The 26,926-nt window shown below is 41.5% G+C and overlaps 2 protein-coding genes and 1 non-coding gene across 3 annotated transcripts; 1 reads left to right on the forward strand and 2 right to left on the reverse strand.

The window, feature by feature from the left end:
* The first annotated feature begins 3,265 nt into the window (after nt 1-3,265).
* LOC115574686 (5S ribosomal RNA) lies at nt 3,266-3,384 on the forward strand. Its single transcript, XR_003982544.1, has one exon. It is a non-coding gene; the product is annotated as a 5S ribosomal RNA (ribosomal RNA).
* An 8,662-nt stretch (nt 3,385-12,046) lies between these two features.
* On the reverse strand, nt 12,047-16,709 carry LOC115574526 (uncharacterized). The gene is made up of 11 exons (XM_030406115.1): nt 16,630-16,709; nt 15,852-15,920; nt 15,498-15,635; nt 15,000-15,330; nt 14,540-14,825; nt 14,180-14,416; nt 13,813-13,917; nt 13,521-13,714; nt 13,112-13,275; nt 12,692-12,916; nt 12,047-12,119 (listed from the first exon to the last, which is right to left on the reverse strand). Exons 2-7 carry the CDS (start codon nt 15,917-15,919, stop codon nt 13,823-13,825), a joined length of 1,155 nt encoding a protein of 384 aa, XP_030261975.1. The 5' UTR covers nt 15,920; nt 16,630-16,709; the 3' UTR covers nt 12,047-12,119; nt 12,692-12,916; nt 13,112-13,275; nt 13,521-13,714; nt 13,813-13,822.
* A 5,018-nt stretch (nt 16,710-21,727) lies between these two features.
* LOC115573694 (zinc finger BED domain-containing protein 1-like) lies at nt 21,728-24,895 on the reverse strand. Its single transcript, XM_030404587.1, has 3 exons — nt 23,844-24,895; nt 23,473-23,590; nt 21,728-23,369 (listed from the first exon to the last, which is right to left on the reverse strand). Exons 1-3 carry the CDS (start codon nt 23,985-23,987, stop codon nt 23,008-23,010), a joined length of 624 nt encoding a protein of 207 aa, XP_030260447.1. The 5' UTR covers nt 23,988-24,895; the 3' UTR covers nt 21,728-23,007.
* Between the last annotated feature and the right edge of the window lie 2,031 nt (nt 24,896-26,926).

Consider the following 26,926-nt stretch of genomic DNA (forward strand, 5'->3'; position numbering starts at 1 on the left):
ATTAACACGAAACTTAGTACATTTATTGTCAGTGCCCTCCTGAGGACAGCTGACGAAGGGTTTACCGATCCGCCACTAGGTGGCGCTCTGGTGGCAGTCTAATTTAATATTTGGCACTGTGCCCACACCATAACACTTATGGAAATGAAATTCATAGAGGTGCTATAGAATGGCCCCTGTGACTCACACACCAAAAATGATCAGCAGGTGGCGCTATTTTCAATGCAAAAGCGTTTTTCGCTCATAACTCCCACTTAATATGTTGCAGATTATTAAACCTCATCTCTATGTGTTCCCTGAATTCAGATGAATTGTGTGGTGTAGTGTGGTTGTAGTACTTTCCATATGCAAAATCGCGACAAAGGTTTTGAAATCATCACAGTTTTACTTTTAAGGATTTTTATGCCAACTTCTGATTTTATAATGGGTGTGTATTGCATGAGCTAGAGTGTGTGACATCATCGCTAGAGTGGAGAGCAGCTAGAAAAATAGATTTTGGTGATAACCATTGCATTTTTTTACAATAATGGCAGGAGTTTGGGAGGCGTTTTCCCATTCATTCTTATCGGGACAATTCCTACTTTGCCTCTGCTACTGCTCCAGCATATGTGCAGCCACAGAAACTGTAATAAAACTCTACAGGTAAAGGTGCAACAGCACCCTCTACTGGTGCAAAGACAACTAGCAGTGAACAAGTCAGAACATGCTCAGTCAGACTAAAAAGCAGCAGACAGTCAGTGAGCAGACCCTGTGAAGCTGCATGGACTTTCTGTGTGTTTCTCTAATGATGTGTGCATTCTTGAGGAAATGTAAGTGGTTTCTGCTTGTAGTTATGGATAATTTGATCACTATTGCAGTTTGTGTTATTTTACATGGAAATATGTTGTATGAGTTTGAGTTAGCTCAGTAGCCTGTGTCTCAGTAGTAGTTAGCTGCACTTTGCTTGCACTGCAGCTACATTTGGATTGTGAGGACTTAATGATGAATATTTCATTTGTAATGCGGATTTTGCAACTCAGTCTATTTGTTGTGATCATGCTGTTTAGCAGTCTACAGGGTCAAACAATGTACTCCTCTCATTATTTGTTCTTTATGTAGATTGCAGGGAGTTCTTCTGTTTTCAACATACATTGTTTAATACCGGCAGGAGGAGCAGCCCACCAAATCATAGGAAAAACGTCCTCAACGGAAGGTGTTGCAGTGACAAGCCTGGCGGCAGTATGCTTCGGCAGCAGCGTGCCCCGACACGCGTGGACTGTGAGGGCCCGTTCATCGCTGCTTGCAGCTTTAACTTTCATTTGTATTTCAGTTTTTCATCCCAGTGCGTTTCCTGTATACAAATGATATCTGCTTTGCACAGCATAATCAGTTTTTCGAATTTTGTAGTGTCTTTCAATCCTTTAGCACTGAAGGATGCGAGTACAACAGTCATTTAGAACAGAAAAAAAATCTGAGATTCCTCTGTCCTCAGCGCACTCTTTCATTTCTCCTTGTCCTTTTTATTTCCTTCTCCTCTCGTCCCTATTTGAGGCAAAACCTCTCTTGACTTACCACCTTTGTCACTGTTGCGTAGGCTGCTGCGGCTACGTTCTCGTCTGTCTCCTCTGTCCTCCCTCTCTGCATTCCTTCTCTGCTCCACCACCTCACTCCTTCCCCTCGATGTCTGAGTCTTTACAGCAGTTTTCTCTATACTCAACTTCTCTCTGCTGTCCTTTTCTTCTCTGCCGCTGACCTCCACCTCCTCCTCCGACTCTCTCCTCTCCTCCTCGTCCATCTCCTTCCCGCTGAAAAACTCCTCTTTCCCGTTATCATCCTTCTCCACGTCCTCCTCCTTTTCCTCCTCCTCCATCGTCTCTCCCCTCTCTGTGGCTTCCTCCATCCTGTCCACACACTCGCGGGCATAGTGTCCCTGCTTCTGGCACCAAAAACAAGAGAACTCTGGACAGTCTCTTAAAATGTGTCCAGATTGTAGACACAGCCTACACACTCTGACCTGTTGGTGGTGCAGCACTCTGAAAAATTCCAGGCCCTCCAGAGTTTCAAATTTAGTACTGTAAGGCAGGGACGAGATATTATCAGGAAACTTTACTTTTAGGAAGTGAGTTCCATCATAAATCTCTGTCCCTGCCCATTTCCTTCTACGAATGTTTGAAGCCGGCTCCGCTCCCCACTGACACAGTTTGTCTTTTATTTGATCGTCTGTTATATAGAGTGGCAGGTTTAGAAAAGATACCACTCTCATGTCTCTTACTAGTTCCGTTGCCACTATCCTGGAATTTTTGATTTTGAAGCCGTCCAGGAGCCTTTCTTTCCTCTCACGTTGCTCATGGTGAGCTCCCAACGTTTCTAATTTTTTGTTCTGCATCCTAGTACTCTGCCACATGTGAGCTGTACTGCTTTAAGTAGTTCAATCATCGTGATAGGGTCATTACCTTCAATTTCCACGTTGATCACAAGATCTTTTTTGACAAGGTCATCACTCTCAGCCTCTTTTGTTTTCCCCTCCGTTCCGTCGTTTTCCTCCGCCGATGTTGAATTTCTCTGTGCAGCTCCTTCATGGCGTCTCCACCGCTCCCACCACTCCGCTGTGTCACTTGCACCTTTCTGTCTCCTCTCTCCACTCCTCCGTTTGCCTCACTTTCTCCAACCTCCACCGCATTTCTTCTTCCTTCTCCACCTGCCTCGGACGGGCGCAGGTTACTTCTCGTTATCTCTCTGCCCTCCGTCGCGTTACCACTCGCAGACGCCATGACGCCGCTCGCCATCACTGCCTTCACCTGTGTTTTCCCCAAGTTGTTCATTTTTCTCCGTTTGAACAGCAGGAGACTGTCCCCCTGGCAGCATGTTCTGCTGGGGCAAGTACTGACTTCTTTGCTCTCTGTTTTTCTCCTTTTTCTTAACACTTTCACTCTCTCCTCCTCGTCCTCCTCGACCATGTACCGCTGATATTTCCGGAACCGGAAGTACACTGAATGGGCGTGTTCAGAGTGGTTGGCCGTAAGCCTAAGCGCAGGAGACAAACACACTATTTAAACCCGTTATTGGTTAAGAAACTGGACAGCGTCCGCGGTTGGATCCCAGGGAGGGATAGAGACCGCGGAAGCTCCCAAGTAGATTTGAGGAGGGAAGTAACCGTGGAGCAAAACCAGTGCGCATGAACAATGCAGAGAGAAAACTTGTTTGACTGTGCTGATGTTTCTCCGTTGATGGATATAGACAAACCATCAGGACGGAGCCGGTGAACATGTTTGTCTTCTCAGCCTTTGCTTATGACTATACCACTCTGAACACGCCCGATCTCGTCCGATCTCGGAAGCTAAGCAGGGTCGGGCCTGGTTAGTACTTGGATGGGAGACCGCCTGTGAATACCATGTGCTATAAGCTTTTTAATTTCTCTGCATGAGCAAGGCATGCAGTCAATTGTTCAAGTTTTTTCCGAGGCACGTCATGATATAATTCATATACACTAATGCAAATATATAAACGCGAGCAAAACACAAGCATCTTTCTCAGGCAAGCTGCTCTGTTGTTCAAAGCCATGTCTTCAGTGAAGGAGCAGCAGCGCCCTCTGCTGTCTGTAACGGAGCAGGTAAAAAGCTTACAACACCTGGTATTCCCAGGCAGTCTCCCAACCAAGTACTAACCAGGCCCGACCCTGCTTAGCTTCAGAGATCGGACGAGATCGGGCGTGTTTTTTGTTTTGTTTTTTTCTCTTTTATTATCAGAAAAATACAGGTTTATTCAGACATTACACACTATTTACATTTGGTATTTGCGCTCGTTGCAAACAAAAACATATCAAAAATCCTCATTACATTGAGACAACCTGTGTTGTCCAAAAGAGATTGTGAGTTGTAGAATGTGATAGACTATTAATTTCATCCAATGTAACAAAGAACAAACAGGATTAAGATTATACAGAAGTCATTCTAAACAATTAAAAATTTAATTTCAGTCCATTTCCTTATGTGTTCGCCAGATTTGCGTTGTGTTCAAATGTTCTTTTGAAGTGTGCTGCGTTGGCTGTGTATATAGTCCTGATGTGATGCCTCAGTGAATTGATGAAGAAAATCCATCTGTCAATGTCCTTGTTCTCATATAGTTTATAGTTCCTTGCAGTCTAGATGGTGTGTCTCACAGTTGCTAGAAGAATGTTGATTAATTGATTGTTTGTACCTTAAGATAACCTTTTCTGTCAGTCCAAATAGTAGGGTCCATTTTCCATTGTCACCCTCTGGGATTTCAAGCCCACAGCAACTCCAGAGGAGATTTTTTACCTGCTCTGTGAAGCGGATACAGACAGGACAGAGGAGAAAGAGGTGCTCAATGTCTTCTTCCTTCTCCTTGCATACAGTACAGTCTCTCCCATATACATTCTTATTGATTTGGTGCAGGATGATGCCGGTGAAAATTCTTCTGTATTAACACATTTTGGGTTGCTCAGTACTGGATTGATGTTGTGCCAAATTGAGGGTATGTTTTTATTGGGGAATATTTTTTGCCTGTGTGATTCTGAGGTGGGTCTCTTTGTGATTTGCCTCAGAAGTGTAGTATACCAGTATTTTGTTGTTATGTCCTGGATGCTCTTGGGGTTTGTGCTGGTCAACAGGAAGAAATTCAGAGTGTCATGCTGCACCTTAGCTGTAGATTTTATGAAAACTTGTCTCCACTCGGGAGGCAGACCTTCTTCAGTTTTTTCACACATATTGATGATTTGTTTTCTATTAAATCTAATTTTTTCATTTCTCATTACAGTTAGTATTTTTTCTCTGTCTATCTGTCCTTGCCTGCCAAGAATGTCTCGGATTCTGTGTATCCCAGCCTGTGTCAGGGAGCTGCAGGATAGGGAGCTGCCCAGATGTGTGATCTCTGGGTTGTGGAGAAAGGGGAGCTGCAGGACTTGGGCTCTGTTTACGGCTTTTGCTTTGAGGAGTGGTCACACCAACCTCCAGGCTTCAAACACTACTCTGTCAAATGGACAAAGATGGCAGTATTGTTTTTTTCGGGTGAATATGGCAGAGGTTATGATCCCCGCAGTGACCAATGGATGCTAAAGATTTCTGAAAATAATCTTTCCATACATGATTATTGGAGGTTTGTAAGTATTTTTGAATGATTTTGACTGTAAACGCGTTTCTTGGTGATAATATCAACAAGTTTCAGTCCTCCGTTTTTGTAGTCACTTATTATTGTTTGGTGTGCTATTAAGTTCTTTTTGCTCCCCCAGAGAAATGCTGAGATGCTGCTATTAATGTCAGTGAGAAATTGGCTGGGCATGTCATAGACTGAGAGTGTGTGAGTTAGTTTTGAGAGCACAAGGGAGTTGACGACAACCACCTTGCCTCTCAGCGTCAGCCCCCTCATCTTTCACAAAGTCTGCGTATTTTTGATTTTGCTGAGCAGCTCCCTCCATGTTTCATCTCTCGCAGCTGACTGATCTGGTCCCAGGTGCACTCCCAAGACCTTGACACTTTCTCCTGCCTCCTTGAATTGCCACTTGCCTCTTATTTACATTTATTTTGGCTCCTGACGTTTTGCTGTATTCTGTGATGTGTGTCAATACCCTTTCTATGCTGTTTTCATCTTTTATTGTAATGTTTGTGTCATTCACGTACTGTATGATTTTGGATTCTGTTCCTGTGGGAGATATTATGCCTTCTATCTATCTGTCCTGGTTGATTAACAGGGTGAGGGGTTCTGCCACCAGGCTGTATAGTAGGGAGGAAAGGGGACAGCCCTGCCTCACTGATCTTTGAATTTGGAATGTTTTTGTTATTAGTCCATTACATTTGACACAGCTGTATGAATTGTTATACAATAGTTTTAACCAGTTTATGAAGTTATTGCCGATTCCAAATTTCTCCAGAACTGCCCACAGAAAACAATGTTTGACTCTGTCAAATGCTTTTTCTAAATTGATACCTAAATAAATTCCTACTTGTTTTGTCATATGATTTATTGTTTCTTTGACTGATAAAATTGTGTCTGTGATGTCTCGCCCAGGAATGCTGTAAGCTTGAGACCAGTTGGTTATTGATGCTATGATGGATTTTAGCCTGTTTGCTAGTGCTTTAGTTAGGATTTTGTAATCTGTGTTAAGTAAACTGATGGGTCTGTAATTTTCTAGCAGGGATCTGTCTCCTTTATTTTTGTATATTATGGTTATCAGGCCGAGTGTCAAGGTCTCGGGAGTGCGATTTCTGCTTTGCATGTTCTTATATATTGCCAGTAAGATAGGAGCCAAACTGTCTTTAAAAGCTTTGTGGAATTCTCCAGTTAGTCCATCTGTTCCCGGACTTTTGTTCTTATTCAAATTGTTTATAGCTACTTCAATTTCTTTTCCCATTAGCTGTGAATCACACCATTCTTTGTCTTCTTCAGATATTTTGTTTTGTATGCTGCTTATTGTTATTCTCATGTTTTCCTCTGTTATCTGCTCCTTGGTGAAAAGTTTTTTGCAATCATTTTGTACTGTTCCTAATATTTCTGATGGTTCTGTTACCTTTTCATTTCTTTTATTTTTTCATTCTTTAATGGCAACTTTGCTTTGTTTCTTTTTCTCTAATCCTAAAAAGTACGCAGTGCATTTTTCTCCTCCTATTATATGTTTTGCTTTGCCCCTAATTATTGCTTCCTTGCATCTTTTGGTTTCAATCTGATCTGCTTTGTTTTTTAGGATAATATACTGGTTTATGTCATGGTCTGGATTTTCCTCTAACTTTCCTAGTTCTTTACTCATTTGTTTTTTGATGTCTGATTCTTCTTTATTTTCTAACCATCTTTTTTGTTTACTGTAATTAATGCACGCTTATTTGATCCTCAATTTGGCTCCCTCCCACCATTCTAGTATATTTTCTGCAAATGGTAATTCCTGATAACTCCTGGTAAGTCCTGGTACTCTCAACCTCACCTCTAGGAACGAATGATCGCTCCAGCTGTTAGAGAAATATTTAGCATGTTTGATCTGGGAGGCCAAAGCAGATGAACTTAGACATAGGTCTATTCTGGTCTGCTTCAATTTCCCCTGGACTATTTGCTGTCTGGAATAACTCCTTTTGTGTGGGTTTTTTATCCACCATATGTCTACCAGGTTGTTATCACTCATTATGTTGTAAATTATTTGCCTGCTTGCATCCTCTTTATACACATTTTGTGCAGATAGATCTTTCTTACTTAACACCACGTTAAAGTCTCCAATCACTAGGCTTTCATCATTACACCATATTGGAATTTTTTTGAAGACGATTTCCCTTTCTTTCTCATCTTTAGGTGCGTACACATTTGTGATTCTGTATTTTTTCCCACTTTTTTCCATATCAACTACCACCATCCTCCCTGTAGTCTCCTGATGAGCACACACAATATTTTCAAATGTGCCTTCTCTGCACAAGATCACTACCCCGCAGGCAGACGCCGAGCCATGCGCATAATGCACAGGTCTCCTCCATTGTTGTCTGACCTGGTCCATGATATTGTTATCCCAGTTTGTGAATGTCGCATTTAATAGTTGTCAAGATGTAGCTCATTTTCTCTCTGCTGCGGAGCCCACGGGCATTAAGCGAGAGAATGGTTGTCATGAGTAGGTGGAATAATGAAAGTGCCATATTCATATTTTCTAGGGGTGTGCATCTCTCCAATAAAAGACGATTCGATGCGTATCTTGATACATGGGGTACGATACGATTCAGGAACGATACATTTCAAAATGGAACGATTCGATTCAGAAGGATTTCGATTCGATTCGATGTGGCATGGCTCAATTCGAGAGGGTATGATGCAATGGATTTCTTGTTGAAAGTAGACAATCATTTCATAAAATGAATTAACTTGTAAATGTGGCATTTCCTTCAAAAAGATTTATCAAAGACTAGAGAAAGTGTATTTGTAGTTTTTGTCATGTGTATTAACATGTAACAACACGTAAGAGCTCTCCAACGTTAATTAAATTCAAAGAAACAACAGATTACCACCAATAATCACGTGACAAGAGAGCATGGCGGACTGAGCTGTTCGGCGTCCACATACCAGGGAAAATACTTAATATATACCTTTGATTGCCCAAGTTTTGAGCTTAAACTGGAGAAACTTATTCTCTTAGAAAAGACTCATTTTATGTCAAACCAGGCACGCTCCCGAGAGACGAGACAAACTACGAAACAGCGCAAGGCTCTGTGGCATTCAATCAAACAAAGCATGAGTGCTAATGAGGAACCACCTGTTTGGGCCAAGGAACTGCTGACAGAAGTTACCAGCATAAAAGATACCTTACAACAAAGGTTCGATGAACTGAACAACTCAATAAAGGAGATTAAAAAAGACATACGTGCTATTGTCAACAGAGTGGGGAACACCGAAAAACAGATTGGGATTCTGGAGGATAAACAAGCTACCCACCAGACAGCCATACAAGAATGCACGAAAGAGATAAGAAACTTGAAAACTAAAGTGACTTATTTATAGTCACATAGCAGAAGAAACAACTTGATCATTGTGGGCCTGCGGAAGGGATTGTTGGAGAGTGGTAACCCTGATGAGGAGCTGGCAGCACTATTGCGCTACATTCTGGACCGGCGTGAGATGGAACCAGCGCTGGAGGTGTATAGGCACCACAGGTCTCCTCGTCCCCGCCCGGACCCATCAGACCCACCGAGACCATATATTGTGCGCCTTCTGAGATGGAGCGATCGACAGCTTATTCTGAGAGCTGCAGCTGAAAAGGGAAAAAAGCTGGCCGAAAAAAAGAAAAGGCTGGAATGGGCAAATAAGCCTATTCATGTGTTTCAAGATCTAACACCAGAGATCCAGCAAAAACGCAGTGAGTATGCAAACATCACGAGGAAGCTGCGCGGATCAGGTCGCCGGTATGGTCTGCTATTTCCAGCAAGACTCATGGTCACTTTGGATGGCCAGAAACATATCTACATTACTCCGGAACAAGCCTCAAAGGACTTGACAACGCGCCTCCCGTCTATATTTGGATAAGACACTGGCTGAGATATGAGAATAACGCACTAAAAGATAAATGGCTATTTTATTTTTATCATTATTATAATTTTTTCCTCATTATTTCTACGCTTTTTCTTATGAAATATGATTTGAATAGTGTGGCAACATGAAACCTGGTTGTGGAACGCTTTCTGAATGACTTTGCGCCTGCCCTCATTGGATCATGGATAGAGGAGGGATGGGAGCCCCTTCTTTTGTATTTTTGTTGGGTTTTCTGCCTATTGGCATTGTTGTTTGGTGTGTGTGTGTGTGTGTGTGTGTGTGTGTGTGTGTGTGTACTAATGCGTCAGGAGAACAGGGTAAACTGATTAAGAGTATGAGTTTAAGGAGGATAGCTTATAATTGTTTAGGTGAAGGATGAGTTTGCCAGTCATCAGAATTATATCATGGAATGTTAATGGGATCACAAATAAAGTCAAACGATATAAGATACTTTCACATTTTGACATGTAACGTAGCAATGCTTCAAGAGACCCATCTGTCTGAAAAAGAATCTCTAAAACTAAAACAGAGATGGGTAGGCCAAGTCTTCTCAGCTTATGGTAGTAATTCCTCAAGAGGTGTCAGCATATTAGTCTCAAGTACTACTGTATTTAAAGCACTGGAAGTAATTCCAGACAAAGAAGGAAGATACATAATAGTTATGGGAATCTTGCATAATCAAAAAAATGGTGTTTGTCAATATTTATAATTCTAACACTAGACGAGCTCTATTTTTGAGCAAATTGAATATATTACTTTCTAGTTACTTAAATATCCCATTAATAATTGGTGGAGATTTTAATTTAGTAGCTCAACCTCATATAGATCAGTCTAAGCAACCCTTACCAACAGATGATAAGCTTGCAGCAGCTCTTGGGGAATTTTAGACAAATACAGGTACAACAGATATTTGGAGGTGCTGTAATGGAGAGGCACGTGAATATACTTTCTACTCAAAGGTCCATAATGCATATTCGAGGATTGACTACATACTGTTAACTAGCCAGATGATCAATAATGTTGTAAAGTCTGAAATTCATAACATAGTGATATCAGACCATGCACCTATCTCTGTCAGTTTTTACCCTTTCTTGGAAGTAAATAAACCAAAACAATGGAGTTTAAATAACTCACTCCTTACAGATGTAAAATTCACTTCCTTGATAAGAGAAAAAACTGAGGAGTTTTTCATCTTAAATATCAATTCAGAATCATCAATCCAGACAGTATGGGAAGCATTTAAAGGCAAGGTAGGCAAGAAACCTAGAAAAATGTGATTGTTGAGTCCACACGGGTCTCATCTCCCCAGCTCTGACCCAAGCTCCTCCCACCAGACAAGCACGCGCATCTGATGCCCGCGCTTGATACACGTACCTGACAGTTCCTGCCTGAGGCAACCGGCAACTTGCCAAAGCTTATTTTTTGTACGTTATCCTCCATAATATCAGAGTCACAGGTAAGAAAATACTTTTTTGAACACATGAGCAATAGTAAATAGTATTTATATTTAGTGTAAAATAACATGTAAGACAGACGACTACAAAGGCTAAAGTAACGTTAGCCGACAGGTCTGACATTAGGAGTTATTCAGTTTTTCAGTTATTCAGCCCTTTTTATTTTCAAGACTAATGTCAAGCTAATGTTTTGAAGCAATGTAGCACATTTTATTCAAACTATAGCATCGTTATCTGCCTTGGCCAACAGCTCAAACTTTGTAGTAACGTTAGTCAGTGTAAATAGTAAAAATAGCCTCTTGCTAATGTTAGCGTCTAAAAATTAGTGTCCGTTTGATCGGCATAGATAATCTCAAAACTGAGTCTTGTTTGTCATAATGCAAACTTGCGTTACTTTACACTTGTTACATATATATTTATATTCAGAGCAGCCCGGAACCGGACTCAGGTGACGAATATGTCCCAGAACAGCGGCCAGTGGCTTGAGGAGGTTGTGGCAGAGGGAGAGGGCGACTGAGGGGTCGGGGTCGTGGCTGTGGCCGAGGGTCTGTCCGGGGAACAGGACACCCTCAGGTGGAAGACTCCCTGAACGAAGACGACCTCAGCCGGGTGCAAGACCTACAAGCTCATCGGATAGCGACTGAACAGGTATCTCAACATATATCATAACATCATATTTTATAACTACATAAAGATCATTATGAATGTTTACTCATAAATAAATAAATTATATTTACATGAACTACTGTCTTTTCAGGCCAGAATAGAGTCTTTATCCCTCCAACAGTGCCAGGACCTTTTGGGGAGGTGTCTGTTGAGGGATCCCAGCCTCATTTTTGATATCATGGCCACCGCTCCTCCATCAGATCCTCCGGGTCAGGGCCCCAACAAACCGAGTGGTGTGTCTGCATGAAGTGCAGGGAAATGCCTACTGACGTGGAAAGAAAGTGTTGTGGTCAGCCACCACAACACTGCATTTCCCTGCTACCTCATGCAGACATCTACATTCTGAATGAGGGTGTCCTTCGTCTGGCCCGGAGAATATGGAACGATATCCGGGCTCGGGAAGACCCTCCAAACCCAGGAGAAGATAACAAACAGTTCCGACATGTTGCTTACAGGCAGTTTGTTGTCTGGCAGTATGGTGCACTGGGAAGAGGCAACAGGATTGTTATACCAAGCTGCTGTGTGTGGAAGATTAGAGATAAATACCCTGACCCTCACAACCACTACGTGGGCTTTATCCCACGCAGGCTTTGAACACTAGAAACCCAGCAACAGAACATAAAAACTAATTTGTCTATATAGAAATTTCAATGGAATGTTGTTTGTTTTGTTGTGAGATTTACATTGAGGGATGTTTTATATATTTTGTTCTTATTTATTGATTATTGTATTTTTTAAAAAATAAATCCCTTGACGGATGAACAACTGCTTCTTTTATTTACATGACAGCCTGCATCAATATTATACAGTAAAGATATTCACAGCTGACCTGGATAACACTTTTATTATACAGACAACTAATAACATAATGAAAAAATCAAACATGAAATAAAATGACTTGAAATTTTTTGAAGAACGATACATTTGGACAAAAAACTGGTCTTTGGAGGTTGTAGCGTCAGGCAGATCTTTTTCTTCTTCGGTCAGCGTTTCACATGGGTTGTCCTTGGCCTTGCAAATGAAAAAGAATAGCATTTTAAGTTTATACATTTAGTTGTTGAGTTAGGATTACTATGTCACATGCTCTACGCTACAATGTTTTGCATTTATCCTTACTTATTTTTTAGAAAGGCTATTGTTTATACCCAATGAATATGATGATTACAACCACATGATACTCAATAAGACAGCATTGCCCTGAATTGAGTAACTTGGCCTGACAGAACTGTATTTTACGCACATGCTCATAGTACCATGAGCTGTCCATAGCAATGTCCATATCATTTCTAGGACAAAGTGTCATTGTGTGATATGATAGTGTCATTACATTATTATATCAATAACAAAATATATAGTTTCTAATTTTCAAAATCTAAAGGCCACTTCTTTCACCAAAATCAGAATTATTTTATGGAACTGCAAACTCTATCCCACCACATTGCCCCAGTCAAGTTCACTGGAGGAAAAAAAAAAGTAAAAACAAAATTAAAATGACTTTGGTGTATGCCTGACTGAAAATGTGAAATGTGTTCTAAAATAGGTTCATTGAAAAAAAAAAAAAAAAGACGCCAACTGAAAGATACCTTGTCCACAGTTCCTCTGTGGACAGAGGTGAAACACCACATAGCAAACCATACTGCCGTGGGTCTTCAGGCCTCTGGCTCCTCACACGAGACATGCCTCTGCCGGATGTGATGCGGCTTCGGAGGATGGCCCTCTGGAGGTCAGGAATGTAGCCATAGTCTTTCTCAACCCTCACTGTGTACAGCCTCCACTTCTGTGACTTTTTGTTGTAGTGCCTGCGGTATCTGACATAATGAAATTACAATAGGACCAAAACCGTCAATTACACAATTAGAGAATTGATAATATGCAAGAGTGACATCTTTTATGTTTATTCAACGTGTGCTTCATATTGTCAACATTGTTTGTACATGAACATCTATTACTTCCTGTTCATTTAAAAAAAAAAAAAAAAAAAAAACACTTGGTGGGGAACTTACTCAATGGAGCCATCAGCTTTACTTGCACTGGACGGTGGACATGATGATTATAATCCAACCCGGCAAGTAGAGTACGAGCTGTATATACTGGTGGGGTAAAGCTGAATCTTTTGCTGGCGTACATCAGTACGTGGTTGTGAAAAGATTCCAGCTCTGCTGTAGACCTAAAGAGTGAAAACCCAGTATTAGTCTTTAATATTGTCATGAACCTCAAAGACGTGATAAGACAAACATTTTCACAAGCAGTCATGGACAGTAAAAAAAGGACGTGATCAAGTACTACATGATTTACAATTATCTATATTTCATAGACTTGTCATAGGGGTTGCCACTTCCTGCATGACCCTGTATTTATTTTTGCAATACTGGTGAACATAAACATAACTATGTAAAACCAGTGCCCACATACCTAAAGCTCAGGTACTTTTCAACTTCCCTCAGCCAGCTTTCATTCAGCACTATCTCAGAAAGTGCATCGTGCGCCACTGATCCCTTTTGGATCCACTCCTTGTCCCTGTCATCAGTCAATGGGCCATGGTGACAGGCATCGAGGGCCCACTCGTGTTCACCTGTGACATGGTGGAGTAAGCCAGTCCACATATCCTATGACAAGAGTAACTCATCAGTATTATTCCTATAATATAACCTTTTTTTGGCTCTTCAAGTGTATCATCAGAAATAACACCTGACATGGTACTTACAAAGAAGATGTCATAGTTTTCGGCCATTTTGGCACAACACCAAAAGTGATTGCACACATCCTTGCTCCAACGAAGTAAAATGGTGCACCCCTTCTTCTGGCCTGCCTGAACACATAGTGAAAAATCAAATCCAATCACACAAAATTATTGGCGTAAACATGATTGCTTTGCTTTTTTCCCAGGTTTTTCGAGCCATGCCACATGTCAAGGGTATGGCGAACCCCCCATGATTTATATATGCCCTTGGCTGTATGAATAATAAACAAAACAGATGTATAAGTACATTAGTAGCACTCCTGCCCAAGTTAACACATACATTAACAATTGAAGATGCCAAATATCAAACTCAAAAGCAAAATGTATTTACTGAAAAGTGCAGCTATCTGGGTATGAGCATCGGTACATATTTCACTCAGATTTGCCATGTCCTGACGAAGTTTGTCGAAAGTCCGGATGAACGCTTCCTTCTCCATGATGACACTGTTCCGTGCGGTTTCTCTTTTGTCGACTGTCACCATAGAGATGATCTTTTTGGAGTCATTCTCCATAACACTATATGTGCAGTACTGCGCACAGAATCCGGGGCTGTCCATCCGACCATCTCCTTTAAAAACAAATTAAAAATAATATTTTCAGAAATTGCAACACTTTTTATGCTCACTCTATTGGTTATGAAACCGAATGATATTGGTTGTGAAAAAATCTCGGTGTAAAAAGTATAACTAACCCACGACCACAACAGTGGGTTTTGGCTGTAGCTGGGAAATTACTGCATTGCGCTTCTCTTCCCAGAATTGTTTGACGGTGTCCACGCAGTAGGTGTCTTGTATTTTGAAAAAGGTAGACCTTCCCACCATCCCCATGTTCATGAATCGGAAGAGCAACGCCACCTTTGCATAATTATTCCCAGAGAGGAGGATATTCATCGCCAACATGAAGTCCCCCACCTGCATTGCATACTTCAGCTTGGACTGTGAACTCCAATTCCAAACAATGTGACCGAAGGGACACATCTGAAACAAAATAGTGACAGAAAGAAAGCTGTTATTGTATGGTCCCTGAATAAACACAGAGTCTGTGACTAGATGTTCAACATGTTCAGCAACATGAAACTAGATATGATATTGACAAAATTTAAAATATATAATCATCATAATAAAAACACAATAAGAAACACAAGTACCCACCCACTCAATGATGGCAGCAGTGGCCCTGGATTTGACCTTCACCTGAAACGGTCCAGGGGCCTGGCACTCAGCGAAGGTAACAGGGTCCTTGGCAGTACACATGGGGATGGGGAGCACAAGGTACTCAGCAAGCTGCTTCAAGTTGAGATGATAGGCAATGGAAGCAGGCTGGCCAATAACCTCCTTTTCACTCTGGGCCTGGAACTTCTCGGGAATCTTAGGTTCATCATTGTGAGGTGGACCGACATCGGAGGAATCATGCACTGTGTCCTCCATACTGATGGCTGGAAGTGCATCCAAGCGAATACTAGTACGTAGAGCACCACCAGTTCTGTTGGAACAATAATAGGCATTACGCACAAAGACCTATCTCATGGCTATACCCTTGTATATGTATAAGACACCTATTATGTGACTACATTCCTTGCTCTCAGTGAATGTGATAATAGCCTCTACCCTCCATCTTCTAACAAAAATACATATTGAAGGAAAACTTACCGAACACAATAAGGGGGAACATAATCGCCGTCACTCTTATCATCATCACCACTGTCAGCTTCCTCGATTTCTTCATCCAAAGATGACGCTGATTCTGTGTGTTCATTGGGGTACCTGGTGTCATCTGCCCAGTCAATGCTACAGAAATAATAATAATAATAATAATAATAATAATAATAATAATAAGAAGAAGAAGAAGAAGAAGAAGAAGAAGAAGAAAAATGTAATTTGCATAGTCATTTTCAAACCAGTCAAAGACACTTCACATGTTTAAAAAAAAATACAGTACTATTACCACTAGCCAGTATACCAAGGGGCCCGTGGCAAAAATATAAAAGAAATTCACAAACTTACATGGAATTACGAATATCATTGAACTCCTCCACGTTGATAAGGTCAGCATTCAAATCTAGAGAGGTCATACTAAGCAAAATGAAATAATATGAGAACAATGTCACATGACTGCACATCACTAATGTTGATAGCACAATAAAACCATGGTGCAGGGCATAATTCTTGTCATGACTCTAGAGTCATGTCCTTGTGTTTTGTTCAAATTATGGTTTTTTTTTGTCTTATATTCTCCTGTCTTTGTATCCTGTCTTGTGTCTTATGTTTTGATTTTTCCATGCCCTCATGTGTCATTTAAGTGTCTCCTATGTTCTTCCCTCTGTCTCCCTCTGTCTGTCAGTGTTCTCATCCATGCATTACCCTCGTTATCTCACCTGTTGGTCCACCTCACCTGTTCCTCGTCTTGTCATCAGTGTCTGTGTATTTAGTCTCTGTGTTCCCTTCACTCCTTGTCCGGTCATTGTATTTGTCAGCCCCTGTCTGTGTCCATGCTCCCGTTCATTGAGTTTTGCATTTTTTGATTTGAACTTTGGTTTTGATTTGTACTTTACCTTTTTTCTTCATGCATTCTTGTACTGTTTTCTTTGCTATTTTGGTTTTTGGACTTATTTTCTTTCATGGCTCTTGGTTTTTGTGGAATTCAGCTTTTGTAAAATAAAAGCTCGCCTTTTGTTTCCCCACTCCTGCCTCCCGTTCCATGATTAACTGCATTTGGGTCCACCCTCCGATAGTCTTCCCCTTTAACCCTGCCTGACAATTCTATGAATAAAGAAAAATATACCTTGCATCAAGTTGCTGTAGTGATGCCTCTACGCTGATGCTGGTATCCAGCTCTCCCACACCAGCAATAGAGAAGTCATCATCTCTGGAATTGAGGAAAAAAAATTTTAATTCCAGTGTACCAGTTCTACTTTTAAAATAGCAAACAAATACAGGTCACACTCACCGGTCAGACAGAGAGCCAGCCAAAATGGCAGATTCCGTAACCAGAGACCAGAGGCCTGTACTGCGAAGGGGGCTCAACATAGCCAGGCTTTGTGCCCATGATGCAGCTCAACAAAGCCCCAAGTCCCCAAACAGAGTTAAAAGGTACTGCGACAATGGTTATCAACTTACTTTGTCAAGTCCGGTTCTCTGCTTTGTGCTCTGCGCGCGTACACATAAAAGGGGGTGTTTGACGTCATATTATTCTACCTCCGTGCGGAAATGGATTGATCCCGGGCCACATATTTTACTCAAGATGAGCAGATTGTTATTATGCAAGGCTATGAAGAATTCAAAGAAACCATCACGGCAAAAAGTAACACTGTCGCCGCCAATAGAGCGAGGGAGGGCTGCTGGCAGAAAACTGCTGACCGTGTAAATGCGTAAGTTAACAATGATTAATATTATGATCAATATTATATTAAGCCCTTAGTGTTTTCATTTCTGAAAGCTCAACATTGTGCAACTTTTAACCCTCATCCATTTAAAAAAAAATACACTGAAGCAACAACTATCTTTTTTTCATTTTTGAACGATGTCTATATTGTTTTCACATTTTACTGATCTGTTATAGAATGCGCGTGTGTTTTATTGAAAGCGAGGCTGAGTGTGCGTAGGCTACAAATGTTCAGTGTTTTTGACTTTTTTTTTTTTTTTTGCATTACTGTGTCGGGATGAACAAGCAAATGTAGCTACTGTCCCTGTACAATGACAATAAAGACCTTTTTGACAGTGAAAACGGCTCAAGCCAGTAAGATTTGTGTTTGGGCGTACACTGCCCTACAACGGGTAAAACATTGATCAGTTCATCAGTTTATTCATGGCCACATCAAAGAAATAATGAACTTTACTCATCATCTGTGACAAATACTAGGTTGGCCTAATTAATATTTCATATATTAACAGACACATATTTTCATAACTGACTGACTTTTCTCCAAGCACTCTCCTTTATTGTCCGGTCTCTGTATGCGTGTGCAGCGGTGCGGTGGCACAGAGCTGGGGGAGCAGATGGAGCGCTGCAGTCGGCGCTGCAGCCCCAGCTCAGAGCGACACAGCTGGGGCTAATGCTTGTTAGCTCCGTACTACTACCACACTCCATACGCATATAGATACCAGAGCTCGGGAGCTCCGGTCTCCGGTAGCGGTGCGGTGGCACAGAGCTCGGAGAGCAGACCAGAGCACTGCTGTCGGCGCTGCAGCCCCGGCTCGGAGCAACAGGCTGTTCTACTGTTGTGCTAACTGTGGCTAATGCGACGTGCTCAGCGCCCCGGTACTACCACCACACTCCATACGCATATACAGACCGGAGCTCAGGAGCTCCGGGACAGAACCAGATACACAGAGACTTGGACACATCAGGAGAGAGCTTGAAGAAAAGTCCGCTAGGTAGTTGGACTCTGTGTTGCCCAGAGACGGCCGGCACACGTGCCCTAACATGGTGTATTATGGCTGGACAATCCAGCCCCACCTTCCTGCAGGCTGCTGCCATTACCTTCTCAAATGATATGCAAACCGCGCTCTACTTGCCCCTCCCCCTCGACGCCAAAACAGTGACAGAAAGTTAAAACTGAAAATCAGTGACACTGAAAAAAAACTGACTTTGTAAAAAAAATCTGTCACTGAAAAAAAAGTGACATGAAGAAAAAATCTGAAAATTGTCATTGAAAAATACTAAAAAATCCAAATAAAATGATAAGATTTTCGGATTTTAATTATTTGAATTACTTTCTTTTTTCAGTGCCAATACTTGTTTCAATGCCAATACAACTGTTTTCAATACAAATGTTTCAATGACAATGTTTCTTTTTTCAGTACTGGTTTTGTTTTCAATGCCAATTTTTTTTTTGGGGATGCCAAATTTTAAAGTCACTGTTCTGGCTCCATAGACCTGGCTATTATTTGGTATGATTCGGGACTCTTAGCTTAGCAACATACACCTGATCTTGTACAAGCAGCAGCGGTTAGCAAGAGGCTAACGTATTAGCAACTTCCGACAATGCGTTATCGATAGCCGCTGTCACCAGGCTGTTTACATGGTAAATCAGCCCACACAACCTAACCACCATCACAGCAACTGTAGTTGTTAGAGGAAAAATAATTTAGCAGTTTACCTGTCCAAGAGAAGAACAGCGAGCTCCGAGTCCAACTTCAACCCAATGTTATCCCGAACTTCTCTCCATCTTTGAAACGCAACGCCGATATTGATACGCGTTTTATTGCATTTGTTGTCTGACTGTCTTTTAGACTCCCTTTTTGACGAATCAGTCTTCCTCTTCTTAGGTTGTTTTGCACTGAAAGCGGATGTCTCCAACCGTGGAATTGCAATTTTTCCTGTTCGATCATCCGCCATTACTGCAGACTGAGTTTCCACCGAAGAGACATGAACACGCATCTGCTTTAGTAGAACAGCTAATCACAGGGCTCGCTCTCTCAGCTGCTCTGTGATTGGTTAAAGTCTTCCGTCACGGGGTAGATTCTTTGCAGGCTGAAAACAAAGCCTAGTGGGGGCGCAGAGGTCTGCTCTTCTCTCACATCACTTCATTTACATTATCCACAAGTTTATTATGGAAGTTTTTGCAGAATATTATTAATTAATAAATAAATATTGCCAAAAATAAGCTGCCTACCGCACCTTTAAGACCACATGTAGGGGATGGATAATAAGTTATTCATCTGCTAAGAATAAGGGAAAAAAAGGAAAAGAAAATCACCCTGAAAGAAGAGCTGAACAAGCTTGAAAAGAGACATATGAGGGAACCAAACAATAATAAATTAAAGGACGCGGTACTAATCTGCAGAGCACAGCTGCAAAAAATGATACACGAAGAAACTACATTTGCATTGTTTGAACTAAAAAGAAAATACTTTGAGTCAGGTGATGAGGCTGGTAAATGTTAGCAATGAAATTAAAGCAAATGGAGGCTAAACATTTTATATTGAATATACATGATTGTGATGGACAGAATGTGCAAGAACCCAAACAAATTAATAATTGTTTTAAAACTTACTATATGAAATTGTATGAAACTGAGTGTCTTTTAAATCTAGAAGAAGCCCAAAATTTCTTCAGTGACATGCCTTTGCCCTCATTAAAAGAAACTGACAAAAAATATCTTGAGAAAATTACTGGGGGAGAAATAAAACGGGCATTAAAAAGCCTCTGTAATGGTAAGAGTCATGGAGCAGATGGATTCAGCATCGAATTCTATAAATGTTTTCAGGATACACTGATTCCATTCCTTATTATACTATTCAATGATATAATCAAAGCTGAATCCATGCCAATAACTATGCGCACAGCTGTCATTACATCAATACCAAAACCTGGAAAAGATCATACACAAATGAGCAACTATAGACCACTTAGCTTACTTAACAATGACTACAAGCTCTTTGCAAAAATACTTGCAATGCAACTTGAGAGTGTGGTTCCCTCGCTTGTCCATTTTGAACAAGTAGGTTTTGTTAAGGGCCGATCCGCCGCAAACAATATAAGAAGACTCTTTCATGTCATGAACAGAGCTGCCTTATCTCATCTCTTATCTCTGAAAAAGCATTTGTTCGGATCGAATGGCCGTACCTGGTCTACACATTAGAGAAATACGGCCTTGGTCCTGTGTGTATGCAGTGGATTCGTGCACTTTATTACAAACCACTTGCCCATGTTAAAACTAATGGTATTGTGTCTCAACCCTTTGAGCTATCAACTAGACAAGGATGTCCAGTCTCCCCGATAATTTTTATTTTAGCGTTGGAACCACTAGCGTGTGCCATCAGAGCTAACCAACAAATAACCGGCATAAACATACATGGATATGATTTTAAAATAAATATTTATGCAGATGATATTTTGGTGACCCTTTCAAAACCCAATGTATCAATGCCTCATTTACTTACCACTATTAAAAAATGTGGTGACCTATCGGGCTATAAAGTCAACTGGAATAAAAGCGAAGCAACTCCACTCAACCGCTTGACTTTTCCAATACACCTTGATACAACACAAATAGTGTGGAGGAAAGAAGGACTAAAATATCTGGGGATTAACATTCTCTCCCACGGAGAAGATATTTGAACTGAATGGGCCCAAATAGTTAAAAATTATAAGGGATGATATTACTAGATGGAGCACACTTCCGTTGTCTCTATGGGGTAGAGCGGAGATCATAAAAATGAATATTTTCTCTAGAATATCTTTTTTGCTATCTCTAATTCCACTTAAAGTACCAGAATATTGGTTTAAAGAAATCAAGAAATTACTAACACAGTTTCTTTGGGGGAATAAAAAGCCAAGAATTAGCCTTGACAAACTCAAAGTTTGCAGGAAAAAAGGAGGTCTGGGGATACCTGATATTCATGCGTTTTACTTAGCATTTAATGGCAAATACCCCAGGCTCTGGGCTTATTATCATGGTCAATGTCAGGTTGGAAGCTTGCTCTGGTTGGGACAGAAAATTCTGCATGAGTGTAAAAAAGAGACACCCCTCTCCTCTCTGTGGTATTGTACAGATGTAAAAACAAATATCAAAGATCCCATTAGTAGTTTCTCATGTAAAATAGCAAAGACCATACAAAAGAAATGTTCAGTTAATTGCTTAATGTTGCCCTCATGCCCATTATGGGAGAACCCATTGCTCATGGCTGGAGGGAAAACCCTTAGTAATGAGACCTGGAAAAATTACAACATCCGGAATCTGGGACAGATTGTAAAGCAGAATAAAATAAGTTTCCCTGTATTCAAAAACATATTTGCACTTTGATACTGTTTTCTTATAGAATCTACAGATCAAATCAATTCTTAAGGAATATGTAACAAAAGGAATATCACTGGCTTCAGATGTGGAAACAGATAATAAACTGAAAGAAATCATAAAAAATCAAGGCACAGTATCTAAATTATATAGGTTTATTCATACCTCTTCCTGTAACATTTTGGATAAAACTAAAGCACAGTGGGAACAGGACTTGGGGAAAAACCTAACAACAGAGCAATGGGGAACTATAATGCAATGTACAAATTACTTATCAAAATGTATTAGGTACAAACTTATACAGATGAAAATTTTGCACCGAGCATATATAACACCACAGAGGCTGCATAAAATGAACCCAGATACATCTGACTTATGTTGGCACTGTGGAGAGAGAGGATCTCTGATACACTTGTTATGGCAATGTCCACAAATAAAACAACTCTGGGCCGGAGTGCAAAATATTCTACCCTCAGTCCTAAGTGTGGATGTATCTATTTGCCCAGAAGTGTGTCTGTTGGGCCTGAAACTGGACGGAGTGGAATCCAAAGTATTGCAATACCTGTTATCATTGGCTTTTCTTTCTGCAAAAAGGATAATTCTGATGAACTGGAAAATAAGAAAACCGAATTGTTTTTGTTTAGATCACTGGCTAAAAGATTTTATAGATCTGATAACGATGGAGCAAGCAGCCATTCCAATGCTGGAATCCTACAGGGATAATGGACTAAACAATTTATGGACTTCTGTTTGAGAATATGTAGAGGAAAGACAATAAAAAAGCATTGTGCTCTGTATTTTCCTTTTTATTTTCCTTTTTTTTTTCCTTCCTTGAGAAGAATGAAACTCTGATTTAATACTCACCGTAAAATAAATGAATACCTTTTTGAAATGTAATTAATCTGTGCTCCCCTGACGCATGTACTGTTATAGTTGTGTTTGTATTGTTTTACGTCTAAGTCTTGTGTTATGCTGTGTTGTGTTAAATCATAAAATGTAAATAAAAAAAAAAAAAAAAGAATAAAAAAAAAAAGAAACAGATATGTGTAGCCTCAGATCAAGGCACAATGAGCTAGTGAGGTAGAACATAAAATTTCAAGACATCCCTTGTACATTTTTTTTCTGAAAGAGAACAAAGTGGCTAACTGTAAGTAAGCAGACTGTCAGTCATTTAAAGTGCTGTTTTAACATGCATCTGCTTAATAAAATCCCCACTAGTAACTAATAGTGTATTTCTTTTTGTGTCATCTTGCCACATGTAAACTAAATAACTATCAAAAACAATTACATCTCATTCATTTTCTATTCGTTTTCTCACTCTTCTGAGACAGTGTGCAATACTGTATGCTTGGTGCACTCACACGTACACACACTTGACCATTATATGTTCATCCCATACACACAATGAAGTTCATGTATGCTTAATGCTTGTCAAGGTTCTTCTTGAGAAAAATCAGTTGATCAACATGATCATGTCGTAGTACACTGCGTTGCGCAGAAACAATATCTCCTGCAGTGCTGAAAACTCTTTCTGAGGCCACACTGGTGGCTGGTATACATAAGTATTTCTTTGCAAGAGATGACAGCAGTGGCAGGTCTTCCTGTGTCTTCCACCACTGTAGTGGGTTGTCGGTCAGGGGCAAAGCACTCCGCTCTCTGTATCCCATGAGCTCCTCACTGGCTTTCTCTCTTGAAGATCGTGCTGCTGCTCTGACCTCAAAGGCTTCCCCAAACAGCTGGGCCAATGCTGCAGTCTTTTTCATTGTGGGCGGAGGCTCATCATCTGAAATGCATAGGAATGACTTTGTTATTGGTTGTTTGCCAAAAGTCTTGAGAGTTTTTCTTTCATCTTATATGTTTACACCTCACTATGTCTAAAAACACACATTTTGGCTCATCCTGGATCTGAGGACCAACTATCCTTTTGTGTGCATCTCTATGAGCAGAGTCTCTCCACACTGGATCCCTCTGAACGTGTCCCTGGCTGTCTGCATCCCCTGCTTCCTAGTCAAAATCAATGTTAAAAAAAAAAAGCAAAGAGGGATGATTAACAAGAAAAAATGTTAACCACTGATAACAAATTCAAAAGCTGAATTAACTAAATAGTGAGTAATTTTGTTAAATCCAGGGCACACTGTCAATAGATGATAAATCACGTGCAGTACAATACAGCAATATGTTCAAGAGCAGCTGTTACAATACACTATCATAATTATTTTGTATTCAGTTAATGAAAGGGTGTTTTTATTTGACCTACCTTGTTAAGCAGGGCAGTAGCTTCAGCTGAAATACGTAAGAATATCCTCTCAGCATCTTCATCACTCAGGAAAGGAAGAGTCTTAAAACGAGGGTCTAAAGCAGAGGAGGTCCTCAAGATGTGTGTATCGCTTCTCAAAGTCATTCTTAAATGCCTTCTTCATCTCAGTGATGAGTGGTGTGTCTTCATCCATTGACTCAAATTGTGTGTTTAGCTTTGCTCTGAGGGGAGCAATCATTGATAGTGTGGGCATCTCATCCTCACAAAGTATAGTTGTCACTACTTTGACAGGTGCCATCAACCGGACGATGTCTTCAGCATTGCAGATGTCCTTCTCACCAAGAGTATTCACCTCTTCTCCTTTCCTTAGTTCCCTTGACACGAGTGTGGCAAAAACTGCAGGCTGCTGCTCTAAAAAATGTTCGAGCATGTCATGGGAGCTATTCCACCGCGTTGATACATCCTGGATTAGCTTGTGGGAAGGCAATGTCAGTTGCTGCTGTTTCTCCCGTAGGATTTCAGCTCCTCTTATGTTGCGATGCAAAAAACCAACCACCTACCTCACTCTTCCCAGTAACCTTGCAGCAGTGTCAACTTGAAAGGCTTTCTGGGAGGCCAGGTTTAATGTGTGAGCAAAGCACCCGAGGTGTGGTGTCATCTCTGCCTCCACTCCAGCTGCAATCATATTCCGAGCATTATCAGTAACTAGAGCTGGCTCTTTATGTGCAATGTTCCACTCAATACATGCTTCTTTTAATAAAGCTAGTTGAATATCCTGGTTTGTAAAACATGACTCCCCAGCTCCCAGTCGGGAGAGATATGGTGCGCTGTGATCGTCACATAGGAGTCACTGGCACATGATGTCCAGGCATCGGTGGTAATCGCCACTCGTTCTGTGTTGGATAGCTGTTCTTTGACTTCATCCTTAACTTTGTTGTACAACTCTGGTACGCACTTGACTGGACGGATGGATGGATGGATGGACGGATGGACGGACGGATAGATGGATAGATGGATAGATAGAATTACTTTAATGATCCCAGACTGGGAAATTATTTTGTTACTGCAGCAGTAGTGGGTCCGCAAATAAAGCACTTTGTACATAACATAAATAGAATCCAATATATACATAGTGTGTGTGTGTGTGTGTGTGTGTGTGTGTGTGTGTGTGTGTGTGTGTGTATATAGTGCACAGTGTGCTAGAAACAATAATAATAATATATACAACAAAATATGCAAAATATACTATAACAATAATAATATATACAACAAAACAGAGAGACCAGAGTTCTCTGTCAGGCAGAGGTGAGAGAGTTATTGTATAAAGTGATGGCTTGTGGCAGGAAAGATTTCCTGTATCTATTGCTACGACAGCGAAGCTGAAGCAGCCTTCCGGAGAAGGTGCTCCGCTGTCTGACCAGTGTGAGTTGGAGAGGATTATCCATGATAACAGTTTTTTCAGTGTCCTCCTCTCCACCACAGCCTCCAGAGTGTCCTCTTTGCAGCCAATCACAGAGCCAGCCTTCCTGATCAGTTTGTTGAGTCTGTTGGTGTTGCTGGCTCCGATGCTGCTTCCCCAACAAACCACAGCAAAGAAGAGTACACTGGCCACCACAGACTGATAAAAGATCTCCAACATCTTGCTGCACACGTTGAAGGATCTCAGCTTCCTCAGGAAGTAAAGTCTGCTCATCCCCTTCTTGTAAACAGCTTCAGTGTTAGATCTCCAGTCCAGTCTGTGGTTGATGGTAACATCAAGGTACTTATAATCCTCCACCGCCTCCACATCCTTTCCCAGAATGCGCAGTGGTTGGAAAGCCGTCTTCCTCTTCTTCCCGAAATCTATCACCATCTCTCTGGTCAGATCATTGTGTCGTCTACACCCATCCCCCGCAACTTCTCCCCCAGTAGCAGTGGCTGAATGGTGTTAAAAGCACTAGAAAAATCAAAGAATGTGATTCTCACAGTGTCTCCTCCACCATCCAGGTGCGAATGGGCTTGTTGCAGCAGGTAGATGACAGCGTCATCAACTCCCAAGTGGGGCTGGTAAGCAAATTGCAGAGGGTCTAGCAGGGCTCTCACCTGCGGCCTCAGGTTGGCCAAAACCAGTCTCTCCAGCACCTTCATGACATAAGATGTGAGGGCCACTGGTCGATAGTCATTGAGGTCTGATGGTGTCGACTTCTTTGGAACAGGAACCAGGCAGGAAGTCAGGAGACAGCTGGCTGGCACATGTCTTCAGGATCCTGGGGCTGATACCGTCAGGGCCTGCAGCCTTCTGCTGGTGGAGTCTCTCCAGTTGTCTCCTAACCTGGCCTGCAGTCACAGTCATGCGGGGGAGGCTGCTGATGTCTTCAGTGGAGGAGGAGGAGGAGAGGTGCTGCACAGGAGAGCTCACAGCAGGGGAGTGAGGGGGGAGGGGAGGAAGCATTTGGGGCAGTGAGGGTGTGTGGGGGTCTGGAGTTGTCAGGGAGGCGACAGAAGGCTGTGAGCTGAACCTATTGAAGAATCTGTTCAGCTCGTTTGCCCTCTCCAGGCTGCCCGATGACTGTCTGCCGCTCACCTTACACCCAGTGATCTGCTTCATACCAGTCCACACATCCCTCACATTGTTCTGCTGGAGTTTGGCCTCCAGCTTCCTCCTGTAGGCATCTTTACAGGCCCTCAGCATATCCCTGAGTTCATGCTGCACTCTCCTCAGTTCTTCCCTGTCTCCAGACCTAAACGCCCTCTTCTTCTTAAGAAGAGCTTTCAGGTCATTGGTGATCCATGGCTTATTATTAGGGAAGCAGCGTACAGTCCGGGTTGGCATGGTGGTGTGTTCACAGAACCTGATGTATTCTGTGATGCAGTCGGTCATGCTGTCGAGATCCTCTCTATGTGGCTCAACAAGTGCATCCCAGTCTGTCAACTCGAAGCAGTCCTGTAGTGCGTCAGCAGCCTCCTGAGTCCACCTCCTCACACTCCTAGTGTGGACAGGCTGCCGCTGAACAAGAGGGACATACTTAGGGGTCAGCAGGACCAGGTTGTGGTTAGATCTTCCAAGAGGGGGGAGGGCTATGGGACTGTATGCATCCTTAGCA

The sequence above is a fragment of the Sparus aurata genome, chromosome 22 (genome assembly GCF_900880675.1).
Source record: "Sparus aurata chromosome 22, fSpaAur1.1, whole genome shotgun sequence".
Classification (NCBI taxonomy): Eukaryota; Metazoa; Chordata; class Actinopteri; order Spariformes; family Sparidae; genus Sparus; species Sparus aurata.